The sequence below is a fragment of the Laccaria bicolor genome, genomic scaffold (genome assembly GCF_000143565.1).
Source record: "Laccaria bicolor S238N-H82 LACBIscaffold_25 genomic scaffold, whole genome shotgun sequence".
Lineage (NCBI taxonomy): Eukaryota > Fungi > Basidiomycota > Agaricomycetes > Agaricales > Hydnangiaceae > Laccaria > Laccaria bicolor.
The window spans coordinates 247755-268391 of NW_001889896.1; the positions used below are offsets into that span (position 1 = coordinate 247755).

General features: G+C 48.9%; 10 protein-coding genes across 10 annotated transcripts; 7 read left to right on the forward strand and 3 right to left on the reverse strand.

Moving 5' to 3' along the window:
* Window positions 1-1494: 1494 nt before the first annotated feature.
* Window positions 1495-3502, reverse strand: SWDA16201 (COMPASS complex protein; the record flags this gene model as incomplete). Its single annotated transcript, XM_001884384.1, has 10 exons — window positions 1495-1794; window positions 1851-2009; window positions 2064-2170; window positions 2226-2410; window positions 2559-2626; window positions 2684-2783; window positions 2836-2970; window positions 3028-3180; window positions 3244-3436; window positions 3484-3502. The coding sequence occupies 10 exons, from the start codon at window positions 3500-3502 to the stop codon at window positions 1495-1497; spliced, it is 1419 nt and encodes a 472-aa protein (XP_001884419.1).
* Window positions 3503-4773: 1271 nt separating this feature from the next.
* On the forward strand, window positions 4774-6512 carry LACBIDRAFT_303763 (uncharacterized protein; the record flags this gene model as incomplete). The annotated part of the gene is made up of 7 exons (XM_001884256.1): window positions 4774-5134; window positions 5197-5441; window positions 5492-5662; window positions 5721-5990; window positions 6044-6233; window positions 6299-6378; window positions 6438-6512. 7 exons carry the CDS (start codon window positions 4774-4776, stop codon window positions 6510-6512), a joined length of 1392 nt encoding a protein of 463 aa, XP_001884291.1.
* A 648-nt stretch (window positions 6513-7160) lies between these two features.
* On the forward strand, window positions 7161-7882 carry LACBIDRAFT_303765 (uncharacterized protein; the record flags this gene model as incomplete). Its single annotated transcript, XM_001884257.1, has 2 exons — window positions 7161-7244; window positions 7295-7882. The coding sequence occupies 2 exons, from the start codon at window positions 7161-7163 to the stop codon at window positions 7880-7882; spliced, it is 672 nt and encodes a 223-aa protein (XP_001884292.1).
* Window positions 7883-8358: 476 nt separating this feature from the next.
* On the forward strand, window positions 8359-8919 carry LACBIDRAFT_303767 (uncharacterized protein; the record flags this gene model as incomplete). Its single annotated transcript, XM_001884258.1, has 1 exon — window positions 8359-8919. Exon 1 carries the CDS (start codon window positions 8707-8709, stop codon window positions 8917-8919), a length of 213 nt encoding a protein of 70 aa, XP_001884293.1. The 5' UTR covers window positions 8359-8706.
* Window positions 8920-9323: 404 nt separating this feature from the next.
* LACBIDRAFT_330093 (uncharacterized protein) lies at window positions 9324-10210 on the reverse strand (the record flags this gene model as incomplete). Its single annotated transcript, XM_001884385.1, has 4 exons — window positions 9324-9374; window positions 9396-9455; window positions 9479-9946; window positions 10004-10210. The coding sequence occupies 4 exons, from the start codon at window positions 10208-10210 to the stop codon at window positions 9324-9326; spliced, it is 786 nt and encodes a 261-aa protein (XP_001884420.1).
* Window positions 10211-10682: 472 nt separating this feature from the next.
* LACBIDRAFT_291275 (uncharacterized protein) lies at window positions 10683-11849 on the reverse strand. Its single transcript, XM_001884386.1, has 8 exons — window positions 11796-11849; window positions 11706-11744; window positions 11596-11647; window positions 11432-11530; window positions 11293-11378; window positions 11150-11244; window positions 10990-11094; window positions 10683-10928 (listed from the first exon to the last, which is right to left on the reverse strand). The coding sequence occupies exons 1-8, from the start codon at window positions 11806-11808 to the stop codon at window positions 10890-10892; spliced, it is 528 nt and encodes a 175-aa protein (XP_001884421.1). The 5' UTR covers window positions 11809-11849; the 3' UTR covers window positions 10683-10889.
* Window positions 11850-11946: 97 nt separating this feature from the next.
* On the forward strand, window positions 11947-13987 carry LACBIDRAFT_237500 (uncharacterized protein; the record flags this gene model as incomplete). The annotated part of the gene is made up of 8 exons (XM_001884259.1): window positions 11947-12373; window positions 12428-12681; window positions 12746-12848; window positions 12902-13054; window positions 13113-13269; window positions 13326-13585; window positions 13704-13802; window positions 13857-13987. The coding sequence occupies 8 exons, from the start codon at window positions 11947-11949 to the stop codon at window positions 13985-13987; spliced, it is 1584 nt and encodes a 527-aa protein (XP_001884294.1).
* A 312-nt stretch (window positions 13988-14299) lies between these two features.
* On the forward strand, window positions 14300-14702 carry LACBIDRAFT_303771 (uncharacterized protein; the record flags this gene model as incomplete). The annotated part of the gene is made up of 1 exon (XM_001884260.1): window positions 14300-14702. The coding sequence occupies exon 1, from the start codon at window positions 14478-14480 to the stop codon at window positions 14700-14702; it is 225 nt and encodes a 74-aa protein (XP_001884295.1). The 5' UTR covers window positions 14300-14477.
* A 1209-nt stretch (window positions 14703-15911) lies between these two features.
* LACBIDRAFT_303772 (uncharacterized protein) lies at window positions 15912-17892 on the forward strand (the record flags this gene model as incomplete). Its single annotated transcript, XM_001884261.1, has 9 exons — window positions 15912-15971; window positions 16022-16248; window positions 16303-16329; window positions 16380-16506; window positions 16561-16631; window positions 16679-16942; window positions 16996-17065; window positions 17116-17364; window positions 17419-17892. The coding sequence occupies 9 exons, from the start codon at window positions 15912-15914 to the stop codon at window positions 17890-17892; spliced, it is 1569 nt and encodes a 522-aa protein (XP_001884296.1).
* Window positions 17893-18928: 1036 nt separating this feature from the next.
* Window positions 18929-19855, forward strand: LACBIDRAFT_303773 (uncharacterized protein; the record flags this gene model as incomplete). The annotated part of the gene is made up of 1 exon (XM_001884262.1): window positions 18929-19855. One exon carries the CDS (start codon window positions 18929-18931, stop codon window positions 19853-19855), a length of 927 nt encoding a protein of 308 aa, XP_001884297.1.
* Window positions 19856-20637: the final 782 nt, after the last annotated feature.

Sequence of the window (20637 nt, forward strand, 5' to 3'; positions counted from 1 at the left end):
AACACTATTTGTCTGCAAGTTACCTTTGCTGCAACCCTCAGGTGCACAAGAGCTTCCTCTTAGGACAGATCCTCATAGTTGCTAATGCTGAATTAGTATATCCTATGCAGAGCCTACACTAGTCTATGCCAAGACCTATGCTACCTAACCCATGCTGAACTTTCTGTTCTTTGGACTTCCATCCACATTCACACTTGCCTTGGTGGTTCTCAATCTTCTCAGACTTAACTTGGACCTCATACTTCTATCTACTGGTGGTATATCATGCTGACCTCTGAATTCCTTTTTGTCCCTCCTCAAGAGACCAGGATGGATCCTAACATGCTACACTAAAAAACAGAGACATCTATTAACTTCTGGGAAGAAGTTATAATTTGGCAGAGATGAAGGAGGAGTTGAAGTGTGAGAGAGCCCCAACACTGAGTGTGGTAGAGCCAACAGGAAAGAGGAGACAGCAATGAAAAGCACAGATTATGGATAAGAATAGTGTGACACAGTGTTGTCTTGACCTGTTTGACTTTGTCAAAAAAAAGGTCAAGTCAAAAGATCAGTCAAGAATGGTCAAGGGGGTCAAGGTCATGTTGAGTTGAACAGATCTACTGACAAAATGTAACTAGGTTAGAAGAATGGCACTTGCTACCTTTTACATGACATTGGATCATAGTAGTACTTTGTTTGTTCTTTGTTTATAACACATTGTGACCCCTCTTGATGTACTTACCTTTTTGACACTATGTACAATACATGTGGATTAGGTCACAAGCAATATATGGCCAGGTGACCTATTAGCTCCCCTTTGGGATACGAGAGCCCTAGGCCAGGTGACAGCATCCCCACTCTGGGGTCACAGGATAACTTAAGTGCCATTCAGCACAGCACAAAGGTGCTGTCAACACTCAACAACATACCTTGCCTTTTTATCACCACCATCTCTCAACCATGAGCTCATTGACAAGATGACCATGAATGCTCAGTTTCACACAATTACAGCATAATAAAGGAGTGTAGGCCATTTATGAGCATCAAATACATGGATTTTATGCATTTTCATGTCCATTGTGGTTTGTCTTGGTGAAGCCATAGACTTGACATTTGATGATGGTAAAGCCATGAGTTGTTGTCACAGTGTTTATATGTTCCTATTGTCCATGTGGTTGTTCATGTGGCCTTGACATAATATTAGAAATCTATTTCCTCCTGCAATAATTGAAAGGAGTGAGGGGCTAAGCACAGCAGCACCCCACTATTATAAATGGAATCAGAATCAACATACATAGAATAGAACCTTGCCAGCAGTTGGAAATGGGCTGTAGCAGGCCATGGGGCTTGCCACCCTATGTCTTTAGAGAAAGGAGAAAAAAGGGTTAACACATTTGGAGAGTGCCCATCAAAGATTCTTTTTTGAGATGGGCAACTTACCTTCACAAGTCATGCAAGTCAGATGTGCAACCATTAGACATTTTTGCAACAGGCAGATATTGGAATGATAGGGGCTCAATAGTAGTCTGCAGCCTCATTATCCATTACAATCCTCATTCTCCACTCCCCTGGGTCATCCCCATCTGGCTCCTCATCTGCCCAGAGGATATCTGGATCTTTATCTCCCAGAATCCCAACAACAGCAATAGTAGAAGAAGCTGGTGTCCCATTGCTGCTGCCCCCAGTGCTATCGACGATATTTCCACCATTGACCGCAGTAGAAGCATTGGGATCGGATGAAGTCGCAAGGGTATCAATGTCCACTTCTTCTTCCTCCGCTTTCATTTTGCGTTCAAACAGAATCTCTTCATCTTCCTGCATCCCACCTGTAAGTTGACTCGAAGGGAAAGAGGGGGGAAATGGAAACATACTATGTCAAATTCATCCTCTCGTTCATCGTACTCTACATTCTCGTCCACTTCTTCAAATCCACCCGCAAACGCACCCCACCTTTCAGGATTCGGACAATGCCAGATGAGGATACTTCCCTGATTTGTCGTTGAAGCTATGCACGATTTCTTAGGATGCCACTGATCAATGTTTATCAGCGTATCAGAAGAGTAGACTAGTTGTTTTGAACTTACGTGAAGATGGAGAAGCGGTTCTCGGCCGCCATCCAACGCACTCGCAAACTGGCCATCATTGGAGATGTCCCAAATATAGACTTTGTGTGCCGCCGGGTCAGCTGCACCTAACAGATGGAGTCAGGGATCTGATTAAACCGAGAAATGTGGATCGGAAGAGACCTCCTGCTAACCACTCCCCATCAGGACTGTACGACATAGCATGCCAGGCTGTTTTGTTGATGGGGTCATTGAATCGATGCGTGGGCTCAAGTTCCTGGTCCAGTAACCCATTTTCTTCGCAACCTGCGTAGGATGGAAGTATAAACTGGCGCAGCGTTCTGTCCGACGAGTTTGTCACCAGACGACTGTACACCAAAAGATATGAGTGAAATTGGTTGTTTCGCGACGGGGATAACGGCAAGCAGGATAGGTTTGAAAGCGGCAAGGATTGGTGGAAAAAGCGGAGAGCAATCAGATGTGCGCTGGGTCCGAGTGAGGAATAACCGTCTTCACCGTCCGGATTTAGCAAAATCAAGGCCTTTCATTATGCCTGCACCCGATATCTTGTGACGTGCTATCATCTGCACAAAAGGCCGGCTAATCAGCTATAAGTAATTTCATATAAGTTGACGACTGACCGCCTTCGTGCGAGAATTGAACACGAGCAATGAGCCCGCAGTTGTTCCAATGAAAATGTATTTGCCAGAAGGCTCAAAGCGCGCCACCGTCATGAAGGACCTAGCGACAATCAAGGTGGGCGGTACCAAAGAAACAGAATGGAAGAACCTACCTCGTACGCGACGACTGTCCCTGTTCATCGTCACTCTCTTCCATAAGCTCGACCAATTCAATCCGCGAGCGCTCCGTTTTCCTCAAATCACAAAGGTATGCTTCACCCGTCGAAAGCAATGCTAGGACAATTTGGCTGGTAGGGACTGAGGTAAGTCTAAAAAAACATATCAGCCAGAGCGAAACAGCCGACCTATTTCTTGGGTGGAATGATGCTGAGATGACCGGAGCATCAAAGCGAATTGTGCAATGTCGCTGTGGGGGATCACAAGCAGAGGCGAGGTCCCAAACAACTACATTCCAATCCTTGGACGAAGTCAAGATATATCGGGAGTTCCGAGACCAACTGCGTCAGAAGAACCAGTTGGCCAAAGGCCCGTACACAAGCCATCAGAACAAGGGTACGCACTCGATACTGGTAACTCCTCTGACATGTCCATCTAACCACCGAATGGGAGCACGGGTCTCAAGGTCCCAAATCTCCGCAGAGCCAATCGCACGCCCGGCTGCGATGAACCTCCCTGTTGTATCAAAGCGCGCGATTTGTGCCCCAGCAAAAAGCGAAGTTTGAACAGTCGTGGGATGAGAGAGGTTGAAGGGATCTAGATGTGGTGAGTGAAAATTCGTCAGACAGAAGAAGAGGTCATACTTATGAGAGATTCATTCATGAGGAGCTGTATGGACCGGTATTGACAGCGTAAGTAAAGCTCGACAGTGCGGTGTCTGTCGGCTTGAAAACAATGTTTGAAACTTGACTGGACTGCCTATGTAGGTGGTTTGCGTTTGTTTGTATGCAAACACCTTTAGAATAGGAGTTACAGACCAATTACAGACTGTCTCCCAACTGTCTCCCACCGTGTCTCAATCCAAAACCACTCACTTGAAAGAAGAAACCACTGTGTCCTATAAAGCTGTCTCTTCTTCATTTCGAGATCGACGCGCATATTCGGCAGTCTCCCATCTCTCAGAACGAACACAAACCTAGGCAAAGAGTCTTGTTTAACCCCAGCTTTGGTTCTGGTTTGAACGAGGACGCCACGACTCTTACTGATGCAAGTTGCCCCGAGTTCGATTTTTGGAATGATGTTCATTGGGCTAACGTGGATGTCATCGCGGCCATCTCTGACCTTGGAAAAAACGTCTGCATTCGAATGCCTTTTATTCTAGAGGATGTACTTCTGTCCAAGCATTTCAATCTGAAGGCATTGTTCTTTTCTTTCAATGATGATAACACATCGCACGACGCCGAGCTTGTGAAAAAAACCAAAAACACGTCTTGCGATCTATATCTTCCAAAACCTATGAGGTACCTCGACGGCTTAGATTTCATCTTTGAGGAACACGCCCACCTCATCCCGAATACTCTTCCAAGCGTTGTCGTATCTTGACGAGGAAATGAATGCTTTGATTTTTGTTCATTTCTGCAAGAAATATTCTGTCTCCGACAATATCCACATCGTTGCTTCTGCTCGTATATCACGACTTGAAAAAAAAAAGAACTTTCTTAGGATCCTGCTCAGTGCTGGCATCAAATTTTGAATTGACAAATACGATAATGTGGAGTACTAGCCAGTCCGCGCCTGTTTGGTGCGATTCTTGCTCTCTTCGTGCACAAGGACGGCCTCAAAAGTCCATTGGTAAGTGGGCGGCATGGCGCACCAACACAAGCCAGGAAGAAAGCTTGTAAAGGCGACCGCGCATGGCAGGCGCAAGGAAACGTACCTGGATAAAAGATGCCTACATTCAATATATAGATCAGTTTACTTGAGAAACATTTTCAAGAGATATCCACTCACTAGGGTGAAGCTATCATGCCAACATCCAATATCTATTGAGTTAAATGTTTGAATGACTAATGAGATACATTGAACCATATATAATTATAAAACGTTAACCTCGATGGTCATTGACCAAACCTTATAACTTCCTTGAATCATCCATGCCAATCACAGATAACAAGAGTATCCAAAGCCTCATCGACACGCTCCGAATACCCCCTGATTTCGCGAGGTATGAGAATCTAGAGCGAGGTGCCCAATCTTCTTTGGACGACTGGAAACGCAACGCGCCGAACGTGCTTTCTGAGATCAGAAACCTCTTACTTCGAACACGAACACAAGGCGACGGTGAAGATCACAGACTGGGCGATGAAGGAATTCAACGCAACAACGAGGGAACACCTCCGTTGAAGGACTTGGGAGACATCATCTTCGCCGTCGCCCCTTTCACTGCAGCCAAATCTGAACGCGACGATGGGGAATACCCATGGGTGACACTACCGTCCGCTGAGGTAGCTCAAGGTACGCGTCACTCTTTTCTACCGTCTCAAATTTCAAATCTTCACAGACTACCCAACCAACAGACATTCTCTCGACCGCACCCCAATTCACGCACCCAACCAAAAGCCTTCTGGTCCAAATCCTAACGCACAACATTAAACCCGTCTTCCAATCCAATCCCCACCCATCGTTGAACCTTGAAACGGGGCGAAAGCTTCCCCGACCGGCGGGGGGCCCAATGGCTTCGCAGGACTATTACTTTGGGCAGGATTGGAAGAACTCACCTGGAGCCGCGACTGTTGTCCTTTGGTGTGTATCAAATATTCAAGTAAGCAGTCAGCCTAATTTTTGTGGTGATAAAGCTGAGAGTGATCCCAGACAAATTGGTATGAGGAGATGTGGCCCCTCGTTATACCACCTGTTATGACTCTGCTGGATGACTACGAAGCGAAGTATAAGCTGTGGGGTGTTCGTATCACTCTGGAAATGTTGAAGCATGTGCCGAAGGACCTGCTACGGCGGACTGGTGTGGATGGGCTGCTGCGTTCAGTGAGTCTTTCCTTCGTTTCGCTTCATACCAGCCGCAAAAGCTCATATCGCTGGTTAGTCGTTGAAAACATGTTTAGCGCACCTCCAGAATCCAGAAACGGGGCCCCTGCTACGCGCCGCCATCTCTGCGTGGCTCGAATTGGTGATGATGACCACTCAGTTTGGATCGGAGCAGCGATTTAACGAGCTCTGTGCGCTCCTTGGGGATGGCATAATGGAAGATGTGTGGCTCTACTCTCAAGATAAACCAGACGCTGTGCTGGCGACATTGGAGGCTCTACCACCTGTTGTGCAGGCGTTAGGTGTTGGATGTGCGAGGTACTTGAAGGTGACTTTGGAGTTGACGTTGCTCAAAATCCAGATTGACGTTTGGTGACGCAGGATTTAATTCCACAGCTAGTTCACCCGCTCATACCCAAACTTCTCGTTGAGCCACAGCTCGATATGCAGTTGGCTTCCTTGGGCGTCTTGCAAGCCGTCATGGAGGCTTGCCCGCCTCGAATGCATAGGTGGAAGGGGACCATACTCAATGGGATCTGCAGGTGTTGGGTCGTCATGATTGTTGATCGAGGTAAGCACGGGGCCGGATGAACAGCATCATTTATGTTAAAGTGTTCTTCCATCTTGCCTCAACAGATGTTCCCGATCAGGCGTTGAAGCGGGAGCTGCAGAGCGCGTGTAAGATATTAGCCGAGGTTTGCCCGTCGGTTGTTGAGGTAAGCCGCTGCACCTCGGCGCGGAATTTTATTCTCAATGTGTTCTGTTCAACGTACAGGAGTACCAAAAACTTGTTGCAGTCGATAAAAAAATGTTCGGGGACCTTCTTACCCGCGTACCGGTGAGCCAGTGACCGCCCAACATCTCGATCGTGCACGTTCGCGAAGATGTTAAAGTTCTTACTTCTGGCGGTCTCCACCTGGCTGGGAGCACCAGGCCAGCCTTTATACGGAAATAGTAAGCTTTTCCACATGGGAAGAAGGGGACGTGTAATGTGGGGTTGCTTCTTGAGGGCCCCGGCTCAATGCCTCGAAGAGAGAACGCCCCTGCTGTTGTCAGTCCGCACTGAGTGGCATTCGACAAGCCTTGTACTTAATGGGATGCTGGCTTCGCGAGTTGTTCTATTGTTGCCGGTTGTTCCTCTTCATTGTTGCCGATATCATGCCGCACATTGCTTCATTCATAAATCTGCATTCTTGTGTATCTTATCGGAATGATATCTGGTGAAAATGTACCGGGACTCGAAAGTGAGAGATTATATGAAATGTCAATGCGCACGAGCGAGTTGCTGCGAGGCATCGGGCAGACGGAGGCGGTTGTGTAGAGATAGTCAGACGGATGTCGGGCCGGTCGGCGTTGCAACTTTAGGCAAGTGCAAGTCCTTTACGGCGAGCTTCTACCTCCTTTTCTGCCAAAACTCACGTGTTTGCGAGCCTACAATTCATGGCCGAGTCCAGGATCATACAAGTGTGAGTCTCCTCATACCACTTCCTTCCCCCCAATGAGCATCTCCGTCGACGACCTCGTGTCCTCCCTGTCCTCCAGCCATATTGGCGAGGAAGCAACAGACCTGGCCATCCTCCAGGTTCGCGGTGTCCTTACACAAAGAGCATTAATTAACCCTTTTTCCCGTAGGCACAACTCGCCCAGGTCTTATTCGAACAGTCTATAGTAGGCGCAAATGCTCAGCAAGTACCTCAAGGGTACACCCAGCCATCTAGTACTCCAACAGGGCGCACTCCATGTAGCTGGGGACAGGATCGCCAGTACTGGAGGCCCACCGACGGGGATGATTCTGAGGACGAACAAATCGTAGAAGACCTGCTTATGCCCTCATCTCCTGGCTCTACTTCGCAGTTCTCCACCTTATCACAGCAGCACCCCCCCTCAGCCGCATATGGGTATTCTACGTACTCCTCTACATCATCTTACAACCCGGAGCAAGCCCGGGAAGCTTCCCCGTCAGCGTCTATCTTCACCTCCACTGATCCATTCTACATGGCACAAGTGCAGGCTTCGCAGACTTTCACGACGTCACCACAGTCCGTGTTTTCTCAAGGCGGTCGCCCAGCTCAGTCGTCGCCGTTCATGGTGAAACATCACCCTCAAACACAGGTATATCATGCACCTCCGCAATTCCGCGAAGTTCACGGCCTGACACATTCAAATTCTCCGGCACTCTCGTTAGACGCCAACCATGTTTTCGCTGCGACTGCATATTAAGTCACGGAACTAATAGCAGACGAGCTAGATCTGCGAATACCATCTTGGATCATTCCAATCCCAGAGTCGTGTTTTTCCACCCCATTTACGTCCCGATCTACAGTTGTCCCCTTAACCGGGCCAAAGCGCCTGGTAACGCACCCTTTTTAATCGAATGGCGTCTCAACAGAACATCAAAGCATAGATAACAATGTTCCTCTCCATCTATCAAGATTGACAGCGACCCCGCGACTAGAGTTTCACCCCCGCGGCGTTCACCCATTTCCTCGCTTCCGCCTCTCCCTCCTGGTCATAACACAAGCATGATTCGGACTATCGAAATTGGAATCACCCTTCTCTCAGCGGCTTCCTCAGCTATTCTACTCTACCCCCTGTCTCTTCTCTTATCAATCGAGCACTCGATTTTTAAATCAACCTTCACCCTCGTGATTTGGCGACCTTGCCTCCAACCCCCCCTCATGACTCCCCACTGATACTCTAATAACAAATTCATTCCGGCTTTCATTTCCGCCGTGTAACTTCTTGCCCCGAGTCCTTACCCGTACTGGCACACGACAAGGTGTGCGGCACCGAGTGCGCTAGTTTGAGTTTACGGTTTCCTTATCTCCGGGCCGAGCGTATGACAGCAGGATGGCACGGCGCCTACACCCCACCCCCACCTCCACCGTTTTCATTCCGTCCACGTTTGGGTTCTGCACTGCCAACGTGTATACCATGCTGCTGTTCATCTTACGTTTTTTTTTTCGACCCAGTCGATCGAGCTTCATCTAGAGCTGTGGCTTGACGTGTCCCGCCCTGCCCAGTGCCGAACGCTTTAGATATGTATGTTGTACAACCGATCACAGTTCACGCCACCATCTCTCCGTCGAGTTCCAACCCAATTCCAACCCCTCTACCAATTCAATAACATTCATCAATCAACTACTTACGGTCTCCTGGGCCCGTGTGATCCCCCTTCCTCTCTCAATTCATTTCCACTCCCACGCGGCGATCCCAACATTTACACACCCATATCAGTTACCCATTCGTTCATCTAGACATGTTTGTAAACCTTGACTCAAGTATGTAACCTACCAATTGCGATAATTTTGGTTCTGCTTCCTGTCATGATCAACGGTTCTCAGATTTTTTTGTTTGGGCTCAGTCCTCGAATGACAGAAGCTGGCTATGTGGAATTGACCTGTCGACTTAGCTCTGGCCAGGAGAGATGGTCAGAGCATTGAACCACAAAATACCCTACATGCTGCAACAAAGGAGTAGCCTGCTTCGGTTAATTCAAACACGTTATTAACCATTACCAGGGCGAGAGAGAAGAAGGAAACGACGTAGTCCCTGGATGCGTAAATGTAGATGGGTATCGATGGAAAAGGGTAATGGACACCGAACTATACACACGACAGCGCGGATGGGCTCAGATAGCATTAGAAGAGGTCTTCGAGCGTCAGATGTCCTGTGAAGGAAAATATAAATTGGCGTTCGGGCGCAGTAGTTGCTGTACGATGGGAGAACATACTGTATCAAAAACTGTCAAGGCAAACTCTTCGTCATCTAGTTTTCCATCACCGTCAAGGTCCTACGATTTGTTGTAGAAGGCACCCACTCCTCGTCGAAGATCGCTATCCTCCGTGACGCTGTTGCGGTATTCGCCGTGGTCACGTCGGCGCTCGAAGAATCCTTGTCATCCTTGGTCTTCGGTACGGGCGGGACGAGGGTAACAAACGACACCTTTACATTGTCCCATTGCACGTAGATGAGGCCTGTGACCTTCTCATACTGGAAAACTTGGGTTTTGTGTGCCTTGGCGCCGTTGAAGTCGAAGCAGGGTTCTACCGTCAACGGCCCACCGGTATGCGCTGGGTCAGCATCGGCGGTAACGCAGCGCGGGGTCATGAAGGGTCCTTCTACTAGGAGAGTGACTGCTGCCACCGACCTGTCAAGCACATATGGAACTTGGGGCTGAGTTGACAGAGCCATGAATATTGGTGTCCCGCTCGTGTGCGATTCGTCCAGAGTCAAGGTATGGCTGTTGAGAACGAGGGAAGTAGTAGAGCCATCCACCAAGCTCTGAAGATGTCCGGTCAGCCATAGAATCGAATCATCAAATAGATGACGATGACTTACTGTGAGTTGAATCGTTCCCAGCACCCCTTGGAGTTGCCCGTTTCTCTTGTCGTCTTTTTCGAACATCTGCCTCTTGCCTCCGCGTGAATTGTTTACATAATCACCACTGAGTACAAGATTTAAACGTTCGGACTTGACGACGCCGGCGGCTAGGGCGGACGCGGTTAAGATGATGACGGCGACGAAAGTGCAGAAGGCGGCGAGCATGGCGAGCTGGGGAGTACTGGTACCGGTAAAGGCGAGCAAGTTGACGTGAAGGATAGTAATTGGCTCAAGAGTTCAGGCATTTGTAGGATTTTCTGGTGGCTAACACGCAAGTCAGAGTGATCTTCTGAGACTTGTCCTCTACAAATCACACATACAAATAAACCTAATTAATCTTCGAAATAATCGCCACATCTTGAAATGACCCCAGCCAATGAGCGCGCCGTTCTTGCTCGAATGACAGATGCTAGTTATGTGCAATGAGCCTGTACGACTTAATTCTGGCCAGGAGAGATGGGCCGAGGACTGAGCCACAACTTGAAAATACCCTACATACTTACTGCAAGAAAGGTGTGCACTCTGCAAGGTAGCAGAGTAGCCTGATCTGTACTCAGCCAAAATTATCGGGCTGGGGTTAGTTCAAACATGTTATTAATCATTACCCAGGGATTGAGAGAAGTTAGAGGAAAGAAGGAGAAGGAAAATAGTCCCTGGATGAGTATCTGTACAATAATTACAATCAAAGAGCAGCGATCCGATAGCCTCGACGTGGAAAAACGGCAAAGATGGAGATGGGAAGGGGGGGACCGTGTATGAGCGTATAAGATGGGTATGGATGGAGGTAAGGGTAATGGACACCGAACTATGCACACGACCGAGCGGGTGATGGGCTCGGATGGGATTAGAAGAGGTCTTCGAGTGTCATTTGTTTGACGATGTCCTGTGAAGGAATATGAATTGGCCTTTGAAGGCAGTAGTAGCTGGACGATGGGAGAACATACCGTATTGGAAACTGTCAAGGCAAACTCTTCGAAGCTTAGTTTTCCGTCGCCGTCAAGGTCGGCTTCCATGATCGTCTTGTCGACGATTTGTTGTAGTTGTTGGTCCTGCAGAGATAATGTTTAGTAGAGAAAGAGACAGGGAAAGAGGAGAAGGGGGTACTTTAAGATTGTTTCCAACCATCATTTTTAGGACTAGAAAGAGCTCTCCGTTTGAAATGAACCCGTCCCGATCGACATCGTATACCTTGAACGCGACTAGAGGGCGTATGATTAGGGGGATGTAGGAAAAGAAAAGGAACGAACATTTCAATTTTTCTTCCCGCCCTCCACGACTGCTAAACGCGCTTAGGCCACCGACAAACTCTTGAAAGTCGACTGTACCACCACCACTAATCGAAGGGTAGGGGGTTAACGAAAGAAACTACGCTCGAGAGGCACGCACTCCTCGTCAAAGATCGCTATCATCCGTGACGCGAGGGGGTTTGTTGCGATTTGTGGTATTTGCAGAAACTCTTCGCGATCTATGGATCCCGAGCCGTCGCTGTGGGGGCATGCACATCCATGTAAGGGGACGCATGATGATTAAAAAGGGCAGGCAAAGCCGACCTGTCAAGTTTCATGAATCGTTTCTTTAGCCGCTCCAACTCTGGCTGGGTGACTGTTGGAAATCGTTCATGTTGCGTTGGAGAGATAAGTCAAAGGCGATGCATGCGTACAGTTGGACTTCTTCTCCATGTCCTCCATAAATTGGGACGCTGGGTAGGCATTATTAGATCATGCCTTCGTTGGTGTATGAAAGGACTGACGTGATTGACCCATCGTGAACTATCTTTTGTCGTTATATCGAGGGATGAGGAGAAGGGAGCGAGAGCTGTCGAAATGTAAGATTAGATACAAAGAGTCGTGGGAACACATTGAGGGCGCTCATAGTGAACAACAGCGACCACCGTATATTATATGTGGCGGTCCCTATGCTCCTGGACCCACATTAGCCGTCGCCCAGCGAGCCTTGGCCTTGGGCGAGGCACGTACAGTGCCTTTCGTCGATCACAACAGCATCGCAACTCCTCTTGCACACCCCTTCCCCGTAACTACTCATCCGCGCAAGGAAAAGTCCATTCCGCCATACAAGATCTGACAGCTTCGGACGCACAGCGCCGAACTATTTATGCCCTCTCCACACCCCCAGGCAAGGCTGGTGTCGCGGTGATACGAGTCTCAGGGCCCGAGGCGCTCGACGTGTGGAGGCGCGTGATCCAGCCAACGTGCAAACGGAAGGCTTTGGCAGACTACATTCCAACTCCATGGAAAATGGAACGATGTCGGGTGGTACATCCAGAGACGCAGGAGATGCTGGATGATGGGTTGGCGGTATACTTCCGGGGTATGTTCGTTCATTTTATCGTTTACCGTTGTATTTGACATCTTCCTTGCACAGCACCGCACTCGTTCACTACTGAAGATGTTGTTGAATTGCACATTCATTCAGGCCGTGCAATAGTCGCCTCTGTACTTGGCTCGCTTGCCTTGCTTCCCTCGTGCCGACCGGCTGAGCCAGGGGAGTTCACTCGACGCGCCTTCCTTGGCGGTCGACTTGATCTGACGCAAGTGGAAGGGTTGAAGGACCTTATTGACGCAGAGACTGATGCGCAGCGACGTATCGCGTTGCAGGCTGCTGGGGTGGGTGAGATTGTTTTCCACGTCGGTTTGATGACTCTCTAACCATCACCTCTGTCAGGGCGCCTCTCGCGCAAAGTTCGACGAGCTTCGGAAGGGGATCATCAATTGTCTAGCTCAAATAGAGGCTTTGATCGATTTTGGAGAGGGAGAAGACATTGAAGAGGGCGTCTATGACGAAGGTAAGCATTCCAACACTGTAGATCTTTTGGTCAGTGAATGAATGACTTTGAAGCTAGAATCCAAGGCAAAGTACTTCTGGACACTATGAAGTTGTATCTAAACGACCACCGTCGTGGGGAACTCATGCGCTCTGGTTTAAGACTAGCGATATTCGGTCCTCCGAACGCTGGAAAAAGCAGTCTGCTGAATTTCCTGGGCAAGCTCCGTTCTTCTCGTATCATTTCGTTGTGCTGAATGAACGTTGGTTTATCCAGCTCAGCGAGAAGCTGCCATCGTGACATCAATCCCTGGAACGACGCGTGATATCCTCGAGCTCTCTCTTGACATCGGAGGGTTGCCCGTCATCGTCGCAGACACAGCAGGTCTCCGGCATACCGAAGACGTGGTTGAAAGCATCGGCGTTGAAAGGGCCAGAAACGCGTAGGGATTCATCGACAACTCACATTCTATCACTAACGTCGTTCTTCACTTTACAGCGTAAAGGCTACGGATATTGCCCTCTGCGTTCTCTCCCTACCCGAGACTCTCGATTCTCAATCTGGAATGAAGGAGAGTATACATTCATTACGCGACCTCATAAGCCCAGAAACCTTCTTCCTCTTCAACAAATCCGATCTGCTTGGTCAAAGCTCGCGCGGATTACCAGACCCGGAGGATTTGAGAGACAACCTTTTAGGAAACCAGCATCACAATTCAAAAAGTGGCCAACGAGCATGGGTGGCGAGTCTGAGCACTGGTGCTGGGACAGAGGCGTTTTTGGACGGGTTCGCGGACGCACTGAAAGCTCGGTGAGGTCTGTTGTCTTTTCTTTTATTACATTCCCTTACGGATGTGCACTAGGTTTCATCTAAAAGACAACTGGACACCATCCCAAACCCCCCTGATCACTCGTGCGCGACATCGCACGCATCTAGAAAGCGCATGTCAATTCTTGGAGGCGTTCTTAGAGCTACGTGAGTGTATTTGTTGTGTTGCATTCATTTTTGGTCATTTAAATTTGCTCGTAGCGCCGGAAGATGTGGTGCTGGCTGCAGAGGAGCTGCGATATGCTGCTGTTGCAGTGGGGAAGGTAACGGGGCATATTGACGTTGAGGATATTTTGGATGCGGTGTTTCGGGATTTTTGTATTGGGAAGTGAGGGATGGGTTCGTAGTACCAGGTTGCTCAACTACATATACACCAACTTTAGACCCATGCCTATGGCACGGTGCTCGCTGGCGCTCGGCTGTTCGATGATTAATTTCTAGTATAGCAGTAATTTACACCCCGTACATAGGGATTCGGATGAAACACGTGGTTATTTTCGAATTCCTTCTTCAACCCTTCGCCATCGACCTGCAACTTTACCGTCCGAAGGCAGCACTAACTTCAAGCGATTGAATATGTTGAACTCAAGTTGAACCCTGCTGTGTCTAGCTTGTGTTTTTCGTTGACTCATGTCTCAACTACGGACACCGAAATTCGCCCCTCAGATTCAACACCACGGGTTCTATCCTAGTCTTTGGACATTTGGACTAAGTATGCACGGTCATCAAATTGGATCACCTGAACTACACCGTCGACGTATGCAACTACGTGCGGCTCAGCATCCCCAAGAATCCCATCGAGGAAGGCGCGCCGTCTGAGCAATGTGGCGAGGAAGTTATCTTTGGGTTTGTCCGGAGAGTGATAATAGGCTCTTTCAGCCTTCTGGGCGAAGTCGGACCTATCGACCCAGTCAACCCTGTTCTGGATATCTACCCCCACGTTGTCCTGGACGAGCAGGAAGGATTCCGGACTCGCGACGGTCTCGCCGAGGAATCGCTTATTCCAATTCCAACGCTCTCTGCATCATTTCAAGAACCTACTCCTGAGCTGTTTGGAGCGCCCCTCAAACTCGGCGGATGGAAATGTGGAAGAACGTCGTGGCTGAATGTTGTACCTGTAAGAATCAAAATGCCCCAGGGCAGTAGTGTGAGTCGCCTCCAGAATGTCTTATTTCGTTTAATTCGGTCTGACTGCCTTGAAGTATAGGAATTTTGACCCTCCTATCAAAATATCTAGCGATGAACTTGAACAGATAGACGCCTACCGGCGCTCTATTCTCGCCCTGCAGACCTTAGGTTTCGATGATCCCGATACATTGGCCGCCGATGAGCTTCTACGAACGACCCCCTAAAATGGAAATCTATGATGGTTCTGATTCTTCATACTGAAGTGCGGGCTCACTGAAGGAAGAACTGGCGCTGTTGGCCTATTACAGTGCACCACTCCTAGGACGGATGTGGGCGAAGCAGTTGGACGCGGTCTTGAAGCAGGAGGCAGAAGAAAGGACGGTCCTTCGCAATGAGAAGTTAGATGCCTGGTTCAAGGGATTGCCCAGTCCACCAGTTTGAAGGAAAGATGACTTTTGCGATTTGTGTACCAGTAGTGATTTAGATGTGATTCACAAGACAGCGGTGATCGCTCCTGCAGCAATGTTCACTCGAGACAATGGCCAATGCTAGTTTCGAAGATTAAATCAATGTATGGGCGTCTGTGAGGGTGAGTGCCCAGATGTTGTGAAGACCCTGGAATGGTATGGGGAGAAGACAAACGCAGGTCGAGGGGTGGATAGCATCACTTTCTTGAAGATGAATGTACCTGGAAAGGTCGGCACGAGCGCCGACGCTTGGAATTTCGCAGAAGGTTCCTCCGCTCTGAGAGACAATATTTGAGAAGACGACGCGACGTCCGCAGAAAATTGGGGGACCTAGCCATGTCAATACGGAATCTTTCGCAAGTATCTCCATTTCTGTTCCATGTATGGCTTTCTACCCTTCACTACCGTAGAGAGCCGTTCGCAGATAAAGAGGCAGTATGAACAGACGGGGCGCACGTTGGCTGTGGAGGAGGGTCGTGCAGGGTAGCGACTTTGAGGGGCATGTACAAATTTGGTTCCCACAATCCGTTGCTCTCATTTTCTCCTTCGTCAGAGACAGGTGAGAGGTGCCGGTGAGCTCGCTTTACTCCTCCACGACCTTGTCTCAGGTGTATTAACCGTTATATTCCTCTAGTAATCTGTGCTGAGGTTCAAGTCGAACATGGACGCGCTATTTCTCCCACTGGCCAACGCACTTGGTGCCAGCGTTGACCAAATTAAGGTTCTTTTGACAACTTGTGGTACGATAACGCGCACTGACACGTCCGCCAGCTCATTTCATGTCTGCTCATCGCATACCCGCTGGGAAGTCTCTTCGTACGCGTGCCGACGTCGCAGCCTGCGCTTCGTCACCTCTTCAGTGTCGTTGTCGCGGTGTTCTTCTTCTTCCCGATGCTCCAGATATATTCCGCCTTCTTTCAGCTTTTAGGAAGCATTCTGGCAACATACCTCATTGCCAAATATGATAAAAGCAGCAGGATGCCTTGGATTGTCTTTGTGTACGTGGTTTTGTTGTGGTCTTTCTGATTGTTGGTCTTAATCCGATCTTTTAGCGTCGTAATGGGGCATTTGACGGTCAAGTAAGTCTGCCGTCTATATCAACTAGCTCTATACCAATTACTATCTGCAGTCATGTCATTCGTGCTGTGTACGGATTTAGTTACGAGACCATGGAAGTTACGGGCCCCCAGATGGTCCTGACTATGAAACTGACGACTTTCGCATGGAACGTGTGGGATGGAAGGCGCAAGTCTGAGGTCCATGTCTTCCACTCTTCCACCCACCTTATTGCTTACCCTCCCAATATGCAGGACTTGGACAAATGGCAATCCGCAAAGAAAATCACGACATTCCCTTGCCTTCTCGAGTTCCTTGGATACTCGTAAGACTTCCCCTCTCTCCTGCAAGTAACCTCTCACCATCCAACAGGTTCTACTTTCCGGGAATCCTTGTTGGTCCCTACCTCGATTTCGCCGAATACATGGACCTCATAAACGAAACTGTATTCCAAGCTGAGCATGTGAAATCAAAAACCAAAGCCGGACGCCGCCTACCATCAGGCAGGAAACGTACAGCCTACACCAAGATGTTGATGGGACTTATATATCTCGGCTTATTCGTGGTGTTGGGAGGAACATATAATTTTGCCGCGGCACTCACGCCTTCTTTTGCCAAAAAGAGTCTCCTCACAAGGTCTGTGTCGCTAGTCTTCCCTACTAATTACATTTGGCTGACGGACGGTGTAGGATCGTTCTCTTCCAAGCATTTGGACCTGTAGAACGCGCTAAATACTATGCCATTTGGACTCTCACAGAGGTACCAGCCCACCTTCTATTTTCGCCTCGTCAACTAACGCCTCTCTTTAGGGCGCCTCGATTCTCACTGGCTTAGGTTTCACTGGTTTTGGCCCGCATGGCGCAGCTCACTGGGACGGTGCCGCTAACGTCAAAGTGCTGCAAATTGAATTCCCTTCCAACTTCAAAGTTCTCCTGGATTCGTGGAATATGAAAACAAACGTCTGGTTACGAGAGTGTGTTTATAAGCGTGTGACCCCCAAGGGCAAGAAGCCAGGCTTCAGGAGCAGCATGATTACATTCGCTACCAGTGCTTTCTGGGTGAGATTCAATAACATCACTTACCGCTCACTAAGTGCTCAATAACTTGCATAGCACGGGATCGCAAGCGGATACTACCTTACTTTCCTCATGGGCGGTTTCATCACTACCGTCGCCCGTTTGGTGAGAACCAGCATTCGACCGCTTCTTCTCCCCCCTCCCTCTGCGCCAGCGCACACCCCTCCCTCATTCGCGAAAAGTATCTACGACATCGTGGGCACCGCAACATCCATCCTCATCCTCAACTACGCTGCGTCCCCCTTTATCATCTTGACATTCAAGGACTCTGTGAAGGTTTGGGGCTTGCTGGGGTGGTATGGTCACATTTTGATTGGCGGCGCGCTGGTGTTCTTCTATGGCGGGGGCAGCGGATTCTTTAGAAGGCTGCAGAAGACGAAGGGGCTTTTGCCTCCTCCAAGGCCGGCAGCAAATGGAAACGTTACCGCAACGGGAACCCCGATTGCCGAGAAGAATTTCGTGTTGCCACCCTCGTTGGACAAGGTCGTTCCACCCAATGCTCAAAGTTAGATTCGTGGCGTTGGCCCAAAAAAAAAATGAGAAGTAGACTACATTGGAGAAGGACCCCATCGGGAGGATTCTCTGCCATGCAATATACCTGCATCACCTTTGCCCCGTTGTTTTGCTGCTTTGACTCGGAATATGTAGAGCTTGCTTGCTATTGCTAATCTAATAATACCCGTCGTTGCTTGGATTGAGAGATGTGTATGGGAACAATCAATTCGTCACGATTCACAAGTTGCTTCTAGTTTATCAAGTGGCCATCTCAATGGCTTTCCTTCTTCACCAATCCTTCAGCTTCACCACGTCCGAAGGCACTATCAAAACCAGGCTCAAACAATTGATTACGTTGAACCCAACTACTGGGAGGTCGACGACAGTAGGTTGTTGCCTCTTTCACGATCCCAACTCAGTCCGTCGACGATGAACCAGGCTGAACATCTCAAACGGTTTATCTGTGAGTCCAATGTGCTCTATCAAATGTTTGCCTGAGCCGACAATCAGGATGGGTTGCGAATGAAGCTCTGGTAATATGCGCTACGACCCACGAATTAACACTGGCACCTTGGGAATCGCAATCTCATCTGCCAGAATTTCTCTTTTCAGAGGACCGGTGGAGATCTCAACGCAGAATGTTCCACCGACATTCCCAACACTCCGTGGCTAACACCCACTGGCCGGTCCAGATACGCGAAGTCCACGCACTTCTGCTGCTGTTATTATGGGTGTTGTCTATGGTATAGCTTTGGTGCATCTCCAGCTCCAAATCAGCTCATGTATTCCCTGGGCCTGTTGATATCTCAGAAACCAGGCAATTCTTCTCTGCGGTTTGTCACGAACATGATTTTGAGTTGGAGGCTGAGCGCGATGTGGTCCAAGTGTCAGCGGTCACGTGGTTGCACTAATTCAAGTAAGTACCTTGACTCGGTCTCCCCGTCTCGACACCAGCCGCTACGGAATCCGAAATTCGTCGGGGTGAAAACGGCGCACCGCCCCTCAGATTCAAGACCGCTTCTATTCTAGTCTTCAGACAAGCCCTTGGACTATGGACGCTCATCAAATTGGACCCTCTGTTCCCATCGTCGATCACTTGAACTTTACTGCCAGGGCATGCAGCTACGTGCGGCTCAGCATCCCCAAGAATCCCATCGAAGGCGCGCCATCTGAGCAATGTGGCGAAAAAGTTATCTTCGGCTTTGTCCGCAGAACGGTCATAGGCTCAGTCAACCCTATGGAAGTCGGACTTATCGACACAGTCAATCCTATTCTGGATATTTACTGTCACGTTGTTCTGGGCGAGCAGGAAGGATTCCAGACTCGCGACGGTCTCCCAAAAGAATCCCTCATTCCAATTCCAACGCTCTCTGCATCGTCTCAAGAACCTACCCCTGAGCTGTTTGGAACCCCCCTCGAACTGGGCGGATGGAAATGCGGAAGAACGTCGTGGCTTAACGTCGTACCTGTAAAAATCAAGATGCCCCAGGGCAGTAGTGTTGAGTCGCCTCCAGGGTCCCCTGTTTCTTCATCTGGGTCTGACTGCTTGAAGTACAGGAATTTTGACCCTCCTATCAAAATATCTGTAGATGAACTTCGCCAGATAGACGCTTACCGGCGCTCTATTCCCGCCCTGCACACCTTAGGTTTTGATGATCCCGACACACTGGCTCTCAATGAGGTTAAACGAGCGATTACTATACCACTGTATGATGGTTCTGATTCTTCAGGCTCAACCGCGGACTCCCTAACTTTGAAGGAAGAGCTGGCCATGTTGGCCATGTACGGTCTACCATGCATTGGACGGATGTGGGCGAAGGAGTTGGACAAGGTTTTGAAGCGGGAGCAGGAAGAATTGGCGCTCATGCGCAATGAGAAGTTAGATGCCTGGTTCCAGGGATTGCCCAGTCCACCAGTCAGTCCACCAGTCTCATGGAATGGCGACCTTTGCCATTTGTGTACCAGTAGCGATCCTTAAGAGGATTGCTTTCACTACATAGAGACAATGTAGAGCGCATAGTATATTGTATAAGATGTGTACTCAGGACATCTGTAAAAAAAACTGCAATATCCAAGCAATATCTAAATTATTGGGCATCAGTTGGGCATCAGGGATGTCGATGATTAATGATTCTCTGCCACGGAATATAACTGCATCATCTTTCCCCCGTTGTTTTGCCGTTTTGACTCGGAATACTATGTAGAGAACTTGCTTGCTATTGCTAATCTAATCGTATTCATGGGAACGATCAATTGCGTCACGATTCACAAGTTGCTTGGTCAGTTGTGGTTTATCAAGTGGTTCCTTCTCCACCAATCCTCCACCATCGACCTACAACTTTACCGTTTGAAGGCACCATCGGAACCAACCTCAAGCGATTGAATACGTTGAACCCTACTACTGAATCATAAACGATGTCGACGACGGTAGGCTGTTGCCTCTTTCGAGATCCCAACTCATGATCATCCCCAACTATCCGTCAACGATGATCCAGGCTGAACAGAAATATAAATTCGACGTAAAGGTCAGATCACCCGTCGCGATCGGGTTTCTCGAATGCTAACCTTTCAGAACGGCTATAGATGACATGCGGTGGGTGCTCAGGAGCCGTTACCCGTGTACTCGAGAAGGCGAAAGCTGATGGTTCGTATTGGCGATGCGATGTTAATACATGCAATTATTTATTGGCATTGCTCGCAGGTGTTACGGATTTCAGCGTAGATCTCGCAAAGCAGGAAGGGGGATCCTCGAGTCGACCG